Source organism: Dermacentor variabilis, chromosome 2, assembly GCF_050947875.1.
Source record: "Dermacentor variabilis isolate Ectoservices chromosome 2, ASM5094787v1, whole genome shotgun sequence".
Classification (NCBI taxonomy): Eukaryota; Metazoa; Arthropoda; class Arachnida; order Ixodida; family Ixodidae; genus Dermacentor; species Dermacentor variabilis.
Genome location: NC_134569.1, coordinates 240450314 through 240460713, shown reverse-complemented (window position 1 = coordinate 240460713; position 10400 = coordinate 240450314). Strand labels below are relative to the sequence as shown.

Genomic DNA, 10400 nt, shown 5'->3' with positions numbered 1-10400 from the left:
CTTTTCTTGACGAGCGTAGCTGCACCGCAGCGTTTCCCAGCTGGGATGCTGGCGCAAGTCATAGAGTTTCTCACTACATTACCTAGAGGGAAATCTGGCGCTGCTGCGCTGTGGTATGCATGGGAATGCCGGTATATTGTGACTTCGGATTGGCATCGTTCTCGTAGAGACAGGACACCTTGAAGACGCGCTTGGCAAGTACCGTACCGTCTGTCACAATGATTCATTTTCTACTAAAACAGCACGTGAAAAGCTGTTTTAGCTTCATTATTATGCGAAAACATGTTTTGTTTAACTATGAGAACTTGTTATTGTGTGTACGACTACATGTTACGTAAAAGGTATCAGCGGGCCGCTAAAGTTGGAGGACAGACGACAAGGGTCACGCTCGCTTTGAAACAGTTGGTCGTCTGTTCTTGCTTTTCTTCGCTTGGTCATGCATTGTGGGTGAGTAAAGATGTAATTTGCGTGAATGGAAACATTTTATGAAGATTTTACTTTGAGAACGCGTTATTTGCGTAGCCATATCCACGTTTTAGACGAAGCCTCTTACAACACCAGCCAACACGAGCCTCGCAGACACATATACCGTCATTCCCATGACGGCACGGTGCCTCCTTAAGAAACTCCCATAGACGGTGGCGCCAGATTACCCTCTAGGTGTTATAGTGAGAAACTCTATGGCGCAAGTGAAGCGAAGAGCGAACATCCGAGCCCTTAACAAACGTCTGCCAGCACGGACGCTATCGCGGAAAGGCCCCCGGCAGACACACGTGTGGCAGCCGCTGCCAGCGCCCTCTCCGCGACAACCTCCTCGCCCACAACTCCCGAGGGCCGCACGCCGCACCCGCCCGGCACTCGCCAGCCGCGTGCGATTGGGTCCGCCAGCCAGTTGAGTCGTGCACCGACGGAAGCACGCTCGTCAGCTTACGTCTGCTCCAACACGAAGCAGCCTCGCGGAGTCGAACAAGCGGGATCGTGGCCATGTCGCGTGCAGCGCTGCTGTTGGTGTGCGCCGCCGTCTGCTGGGCTAAGAGGGCCCCCATGGCGGGCAACTCTTTCCGCAACCCAAACGCGGCCGTCGAAGGTGAGTGCCGTCACGAACCACCTGCCACACCTCCACTTCGACTCCGGCTGGCGCGGGAGCCGCACTTTCGCAGTGCCCCACATAATCGGCCCCGCTTGAAGCTCCGCAATCTTTCTTTGTGGTCGCGTTTAGCGCTTCTCGTGCTTGTCAGTACGCAGCGAAAGCAATCTTGGCGTCGCATGTTTTCAGAATGTAGCGGTTCTTACTGGACCGTGTGAACAACCATGCATTACAAGAGCGCGCCACTTGGCGATTTCGATTTCGCTGTTTGAGACAGATTGATCCGGCTGGATTCGATGTTCCGAAGTTCACCACAGGTTCTATATTTCCGGCGTTATGGACCTGCGCTCTCTCGCTGGGAACGTATTCCGCACTCTCTGGAACTTTCCAGCAGGTTCGAGCTAAAAATAATTCGCATAGCGTTACGCATTTGCAAACATTGAAGGTGGCATTAAAAATGTTCGCCGAAAACTTTCCATAGTGATTCATGCCCCGAAAATATGTGCAGGTTACCACATAACTTTACGTCTACCAGAGCCGATACTTTTTCCCGCTCCTTCCGAGGTAATTTAACAAGTTTGTTTGATCCTGCGTCAAGTCCTGCGCAAGGACACCTTTTAGTTGCGAGACAGCGCCGATGCAAAGAGTGAAACTTCTCCAAGAAGTTTGCTTTGCGCAATTTCATAAAGTATGATTGACATTTCCAAAATGATTCCACAATACAGAAAGCTTCCCCCTTCAACTGACTTCATTTCAAAATGGAAGAAATAATTTGGCGTTAAGAAGTGTGAAATCGCCTTGGCGGTATGTGGAGGCACAACAGCACTGAAGAACGCTTTGTGCAAACGTACTATGTGTGAATTAACCGATCACAACTGAAATATTTGTATGCTGAAATATCGATCATATGGCGGCTTGGCTTGGGAAGCATGCGTCCCTGCTCGAAGTGTTCCGTCGTCGTTTTTCAGCTGCTTCTGCGTCGCTGACATTCACGTGTAACCTCGTGTTTCACCCATAATACAACGGATAACTTCCGAGGAAAAAATCGGCACAACAAGAAATGCAACTTTTCGGCACAACAAGAAATGCAACTGCAAAGTGCATAGTAATATCAAAAGCTCTTTACGATAGTTGTTCGATAATAATGTTGCCGCTTGATTGCCGACTGACAGCGAGTCTGTCCGTTAGAAAGGGAGCGTGAACGTGTTGGCATGCAGGTGACGTTTACAAGTTGATTAGATCAAAAGATAAGGTTTACCTATACGTAAACCTGCAGGTCATTTTTGTGATATAAGAACGTGGTCATCACTGTCTCTGAGTTGCCTCAAGAAATCAAATTGTTGCGTTTATGTTCAGAGACACGATGGAAAAAGAACCAAAGTTCTGTAGCTATATACACTACAATAGTTTTAGTTCATATCGTTTTGAGGATCATTATCACGAAGCTACCGGACACAATATCCAGTATGAAGTAACAGGCGACACGCCACACTGTCAACTACTATTTTATTGACCTATGCCTGGCCGGTAATGCATATCGTGTTTCCTGGCGTCATGTCCTAGACATTGTAGTGAAAGACAAGTACAGTGCATAACAGTAGCTTAAAGGAGGAAACATTCTATGGCAATCTTCAATGATGCAAGATCACAAGTGCGTCCAGATAACAAGGTGATTACAGTCCACGCTGATCACAGAGAGAATGATTCGCGATAATTTTTAATGTAGCAGTCTGTTACACAACATCTTTAGGCATCGGTAAATCACCAGGATGTTTAGCGTAGGGAAGCAATGAATGCTTGCTTTGAACATTTACTGAAGTAATGTTTCGGAAAAATGCACAGCCAGAAAATGCGGTGCTGTGTGGTAAGTCAAGTTGAATTATGTACATGTGAGCATTCGGTATCGGCAAACACCAGGGAAAGAGACAATAAAAAGAAACTCTGGGTCATTTACTACTGATGCCATTTACTTCTTCATATGAACGCTCAAGATTACTGTAGTTCCCGTTTTATCGTGGCTATAGCGTGTTGATTTTCACAAAGCAAAGCTCGCACTTCTGTAAAAAGTGCAGGTAAATCTGTGTCATTTCAAGGTGTCTACCAACCGGGAAAACCGGGAATTCTCAGGGATTTTGAGTAGTCTGGAAAAAGTCAGGGAAAAGTCAGGGAATTTGGGCTTCTATCAGGGAAAATTAGCGGCAATTTTATTGAAAGGGTCGAAAGTCGCGGTAATGCTGGCTCGAGCAACAGGCAGGAATCGTAATGAATCGACTTTGACGCCCTGTCATCGGCTGGAGGAGTTGCCAGTGTGCAGTCAACGGGCGACTTTCCGGATTCCCGGTAATTTGGACGGCTTCGCGGCACCGCCACGTACCCCATAGGGTCAACGCATCAGAACGTGTGAAATTTCGGACGCAAGAACTCTTCGCCGTCCGATTTTGCGGACGTTTTGCAGTGACCGCAGGTCCGAAACGGCAAGAATCAAAGGCACCACCGCGGCTATTTTGATTACTTCACCACCTCAAACCGGCACTCGTCGCACGCAGGTCCGCTGGCAGCCGTTGGCACCACTGCGGCAACGCTAGGCCTAGCTGCTTCGACGTTCGCTATGAAGCTTCTTGGCGTTGGGTGCCGAGTTTTTTATTAAAAGAATTAGCTGCTGTCAGCAATGGCACAGACTCCGCCTTTGGGGTCCTCGCGACTGGCTTAGAAACTTAGAAAACACGGTGCGTTGCATAGTGCCGGTTCCCGAAAGTCAACTTCGCCTCTGTACAGAAGTGTTGCATGGTGAAGCATATGCAAAAGTATTGCAGTGAAGCATAACAAGCGTGGGAAGGGGCTATTGGCACGGAAAACAGTATGTATTCCTTAATTATACACACGTGCACCCGGTATTTCCTGTCACAGTACGAGCGCCGATATGCCTAATATGTGTACCGACAGGCCTTCAGAGCGTTTTCGAACGTGCCTGTGGCGGTTTGAGCCCCTAAGGGCAGTAAATGACGCGCATTTATTATTTTTTCCAACTGGCCGATTTTTCGAACGTTTTCGCGACGCCTAGGGAGTTCTAAATATCGGCCGTGGACTGTGCAACTGACCAAGATGCTTCAAATGGTCCTTGGGGCGAACAAGTGGCAGAAGGAGGACAAGAACAGAAATGATGTACGCATTGAGGAATAAACGGGAAAGGAAGCTTGCTGCCGCCGTTTTGAAGGAGCTTGAGCTCAACAAACAAAGTTTTGGCTGATGCCGAGATGCAGGTGTCCCTCATCCAAACCAAAATAAACTCTTTAAAGCAGTGAAACACAACACTCAGGCGTCGCGCGCGGGCTGAGAGTATGTCAGGACAGTTGAGGTTGACTTACGAGCGGTTGAGAGAGAATCTCAATTGTGACAGAGTTCGGGCCTCATACCACTGAGCTTGCTATCAGTTGATAGAAATAGGTCATATTCGAATATATTTGCTTCCATGTGCACCTCCCTTTTATTCGTACTTGTGAATATCCGACTTCATTTGCAATTTTTTTCGAAGACACTTTATTTGCTGCGCATTTTACTAACCCCTGCCTTCTATTCTCTTTTTGAATAAACACTACTCCTTAGTCTTCAAATTGGATTAAGTCACTTTTTTATTTTTTTCATATGCTTACTCGAGAGTGACAGCATCAGGCGATATGGTTTCAGCCCGTCTTGACATAAAACACAATTCTGCATCACTCAGGAAAATGTGCCAAGGCACTCAGGGAAAACCTGGAAACTCAGGGAATTTGGAAATGTCAACTTGGTAGACACCCTGCCTGGCTGTTCTTTCGCAAAGGCTTGTTCTCGTGCCCACGCTTACAAAGGCATCGTATCCGTGTATGATTGTGGCACTGTACAGAAAGCATGACAGCAACTGAGAATCTCTATGCTTGCGTGAGCAACTAGCAGGAAAAACCAACAGAAGGCGAAAGAAGGATAGCTTTAGAGAAAGATTGATTTGTCATAATAGGTATTGCAAAGAGACATGCATGATGGCGAGAAAACACCTGCGGTGATTCGTTTCAAAGTGACCCGCGACGTGCCGCGACGCGACGTGTTGACAGTGGCGGATGCATTGCATGGGCAGAAAGTCGCCGATATACCAAGGACGTCAGGGCGGAGTGTTCGAGATTTTACGGCTTTTGGTAAGGTGCATGTTTGTGCTTCTTGTATTCCTATAGGAGGTTGTGGCCAAGTACTGCACCAGGGTGGCCAATCCTGCTCTGGTGAGGAAACGCGTCACCGGTTCTGGTCACCGGGATCAGGCCACACTCCAGGCCTGTTTATGCAATTTTTTTCAACACGCGGATTTTTTTTAATGCGGTGGAAAATTGCGCGGCACCGGGATTGGAACCACGGTCCTCTTGCACGCGAGGCTGATGTTTTACCTCTGCGCCATCGGGCGTAGAGGTATAATTGTATTTAGAGGTGGAGGTAACTTTGTATTTTGCAGAGGTATAAATTGTATTTAGTGCGTAGAGGTAATTTTGTATTTGCCCCTACACAGGAGCCTCTAAATCAATAAAGAAACTAAGTTATCTTCACTGTTTATTGATCTCGGTGCTCGAGTGTCTTCCTCTCGAAGGTTGTGTCCGATTCGTTTCTCCTACTTCATCCATGTCACCTCTAAATATAATTTTCGCGGAGCAACAATCAGTGGCCGTTTACATGACCTTGTAAAAATAAATGTAATACCTGTAAGGATCACTATTCCTACTAGTACTACTACAACTAATAATAATAATAATAATAATAATAATAATAATAATAATAATAATATTGTTACGTGGGAAGACGAAGAGGCGACGCTATATACTAGTATACTTACAGATCGATACACTAGACTTGGCCAAAAGGCAACAGCCCGCGCAAGCTGATAATCGTCGTCGCCGACTTCTCACCACTGGCCTATTCGTATTGTACATTGGGAATGCTGGTCCGCCGTGCCTCAGCAACTAAAGCGGGGCTCGGAAGCAGTGTAGTAGGGCTTGAGCCTAGTGACCTGCACAACATCACTGAATGCTAGAGTAGAGGGTGAGGTAGAATTGACTGGAGCAGTTTCATATGTACTTGCATCACCTGGCGCAGCACGCGGTAGGGGCCCGTGTATCGCGAAAGGAGCTTCTCTGAAAATCCGACTGGATGAGAGGGTGAACACAGGAGCACGAGCGCACCAGGTGAAAACTGTATGTCACGGTGGCGGGCTTTGTACAGACGCTGCTGAGTTGTTTTCGAGGCCGTCTGTCGAGTACGTGCAAGCTGGCGTGCATGGTCGGCCAAGGCTATGGAGTGTCGCGAATACTCGCTTGCTGGGGTCACAGCAGGAGTTAGTGCAGTATCAAGCGGCAATGTTAGTTCGCGACCATACAATAAAATGGAGAAAATCTCACGGTCTCTTGGCGAGAAAGTTGTAGTGTGGCGAAGAAGATCGACCGTCTAAAAAGCCCCGTTGCCATCGCGTGGCTCATACCCAGTTCGTTCACTGGCAGCGCCCTAGCTGCTGCTGCTGCGTTGGTCGCTGCTTCTCCAGGACCCGAATAAACCCCCTTTAGAATTGGTGGAGCTGCTGGGTACAGCAGGAATTCTGGAACTTCGCAACCGGACACTGCAGCCTGTCTTCATTATGCCGGAAGAAGGACCACCGCAACCACAGCCCGCTGCCCCGGTGACTACCGTGGTCTGCCCCGGCCCGTTGCGTCAACGCGACCCACCCATCTTCAGCGGTACCGAAGACCATGACGTAGAAGACTGGCTCGCTGACTACGACCGGGTGAGCATCCGCAACCATTGGGACGACACCAAAAAACTGAAATACGTATCGTTTTATTTGCGCGGGGTCGCCAGCGTGTGGCACCGCAACCATGAACGTGATCTCACGACGTGGACAGCCTTCAAAACTAACGTGACGGAAGTATTTGGGCGCCCCGCCGTTCGCAAGCTTCGCGCCGAGCAACGTTTGCGCAGTCGTGCGCAGCAGTGCGGGGAGACATTTACTAGTTATATAGAAGATGTCGACCTCTGCAACGGCGTCGACGTCACAATGGCTGATGCCGCGAAGATCCACCATATCTTAAAAGGCATTGAAGACGACGCCTTCCAGGTGCTGTTGGCGAAAAATCCGGCGACAGTCTCTGAACTCGTCAGTCTCTGCCAAAGCTTCGACGAACTCCGCAAACAACGCATAGCCACCCGCCAATCTCCTCCTCAGGCGACTTCAACGTCGAGCTTGGCTGTTTCCCCGAATAACACGTCGCTGCTGTTGCAGATCAAGGAGTTCGTCCGTGAAGAGGTGGCTCGTCAGCTTTCTCCGATTCCCCTTACACACGGCCAGTCGAATTCTCCGTTGGCGCCCGCTCTCCAATCTGTCACCAAGGAGCAGGTAGCCGACCACATTCCACCTTCTCTCCAGCAGGCTCCTGTTGCCGCTCGCCTGACGTACGCCGAAGTCGCTTTGAGGCCTGGGGCGCTATAACGTAAAACTATTCCAAACTTTTCTATTCCAATTCTGCTATCAGCCCTCCACGACTGGCAAAAAGCTTTTTTTCGACCACCCCCACTTCACCTGTCTATCACGCGACGTCACGAAAACCGCGATACCTCCCCATCTGATATGATGTGTAGACACTGATTATGGATGATTTGACGGAAAAAAGAAAAACAGTTATTTCTTATTCGACCCCTTTTCTCCATTAACCCTCGGCTATTAGTAAAAACTTTTCGGGCTGCACCCACCTCACCTGCCTGTCACGCGAAGTTACAAAACCGCAAGGACTCACCGCGTCAAAGTGACGTGTACGCGATAAAGATGGATTAATATGTCGAACAAAACTGAATTTTCTTCGGAATAGCCGCAGGCTGCCCCGTTCCGAAAGGAATAGAAGATGGCTGCCGCTGATCACTCAGACGCTGGCTACTCGCACCTGCCGGAGAGCATGGGTGTATTTGCGTATAATAAAACTTCTGGCGTGGCCGTGTAACGTTTTCGAGCACTTTCGGCACGTTTAACCCCTCATTCTGCCAACTCTTCTTTGCTGAGGGTCCGTTTTAGCGTCATTCTTGAGCTTCCGTTGCATGCCACCGCGATTTTCGACCAGCCACCGCAGGGTAAGTAAGGGAAAGCCGACCAATCATAGACGCCGGCACCACCCTCTTCATCCGGTTATCGACTTTCAGTGCAGTGGCTCGGCCCCATCGAATCCCTCTCCACTTGAGCGTTCTCCTCGCCTCTTGTCAGCCAATTAGATACGACAAGTCGCTCAGTGTAGGCAATGTTATTCGTTTTTCAAGCAAACAAAAGTGACCTCCTATGAACGAGGGGAGCGTTTCATTGGTCTGTTCAGACAACCCTGTGGATGACCGCCCGGTGTTTGCGTTGGTGCTTACGCAAATTTGACGTCAGGAGATTGGAATAGAAACATATTGGAATAGTTTTACGTTATAGGGCCCCTGCACCACACACCTACGGTCCCCTTCGCCCGCCTTTGCGCCCGCCTTTGCGCCCGCCTTTGCGCCCGCCTTTGCGCCCGCCCGTATCTGCTTCAGTCTGGCCGCTGGTGCAGTATGCACGACCACAAGGTCATTGGCGCACGGAAGACAATCGTCCGATTTGTGTTTATTGTGGCCGTGCTGGACACGTAGCACGTCACTGTCACCTGCTTACACCGAACGTCTCCAACAATGTGCGTCCATATCAGCTGCGTTTCCAACAACGCCGCAACTATTCTGGCACCTTTGAATCTCCTGCCGTCGAGACCGCATTCTCCTGTCGCCGTTCACCTTCTCCTCGCCGCCGCTCCCTTTCCCCCATGCACCGTCGGCGGAGCCCTCTGCGTCAGGAAAACTAAAAATCGCAGTTCAGGAGACGAGAACTGCGGTGTCTGCGAAATTTATAAGGCCTCACACTTCCCCGAAAAATGTTATTGAAGTCGCAATAGAAGGAACATTGACGCTAGCACTTGTCGACACCGGCGCTGCACTTTCAGCGATAGATGCCCGTATTTGCCGCAAGATAGGAAAAGTGACAACGCCGCTTTCTGGACTGTCCCTTCGGTCTGCGAACGCGCAGCACGTCGAGCCATCTGGCGCCTGCACCGCTCGTGTCGTCATTGAGGGGGTCCTCTATATTATAGAATTGATCGCGTTGCCATCATGTTCACACGACGTCATATTAGGTTGGGTCTTTCTCTCCACACATCATGCGATCATTGACTGTGCCCGCGCCGAAATCGAGCTGTTTCAGTTTTCGGGCGATATTATCACTGACCAGAGGCACTCTTGTCACAAAATCACCGTTTCTGAAGACACCGTTATACCTGCCTGGTCTTCCGTTCTTGTCAGTATCTCTTGTGACTCTGTAGATGACAGAACAGCACTCTTCGCTCCGTCTGGACTTTTAGTTCGCCGCCGTTCACTACCACTGCCGTTCGCCGTCCTCGAGTTCAAAACTGGCGCTTCTCTAATGTGCGTGTCAAACCCATCGGCCGAACCAATTACTTTACGCCGCCATGAAAGCCTTGGCAGAGTAGAACCCCTGGCCTCATCTTCAATATTTGACACGACGGACGACTCCGCTTATCTTGCCGCTCTCGAGGCATCGCCTCCTCAGTCACCGCCGCGTTCTTTTACGCCAGCTATTGCCGGTGACCTTACGTCGACGCAGCGCGATGAACTTCTTCACTTGCTCGAAGGCTTCTCTTCCTCCTTTGACTGCCAAGCAACATCCCTCGGCCGCACAACGGCTGTCTTGCACACTATCGACACTGGGAGCCATGCACACATTCGGCAGCGTCCCTACCGAGTATCGGCGACTGAAAGACGCGTTATCAATGACCAGGTGAACGATATGCTGAAACTCGGTGTCATCCAGCCTTCTAGCAGTCTCTGGGCATCACCAGTCGTCCTAGATAAAAAAAAAGACGGCACCATACGATTTTGCGTGGATTATCGAAGGCTTAACAAGATTACCCGGATGTATACCCGCTGCCACGTATCGACGACGCCCTTGACTGTTTGCAACGTGCGGAGTTTTTTCCTCTTTAGATCTCCGCTCTGGCTACTGGCAGGTGCCCATGGCTGACGCTGACTGTTCTAAAACTGCGTTTCTAACACCAAACGGCTTGTATGAATTCACTGTAATGCCGTTCGGTCTGTGCAACGCGCCCGCCACTTTTGAACGCATGATGGACGGCATCCTGCGCAGCCTGAAGTGGCACACTTGTCTCTGCTACCTCGACGACGTTGTAGTCATTTCCCCTGATTTTCCGACCCATCTTCGCCGTTTACATCAAGTTTT

At 49.6% G+C, this 10400-nt stretch overlaps 1 protein-coding gene across 1 annotated transcript in view; it reads left to right on the top strand.

Annotated features, from left to right (window-relative positions):
* The first annotated feature begins 864 nt into the window (after window positions 1-864).
* LOC142573178 (alkaline phosphatase-like) overlaps window positions 865-10400 on the top strand; it is a 192742-nt gene continuing 183206 nt past the window's right edge. Inside the window, exon 1 of the mRNA XM_075682750.1 lies at window positions 865-1087. Within this exon, the coding sequence (XP_075538865.1) occupies window positions 985-1087 (103 nt within the window). The 5' untranslated portion in view covers window positions 865-984. The remainder of the gene's footprint in view (window positions 1088-10400) is intronic.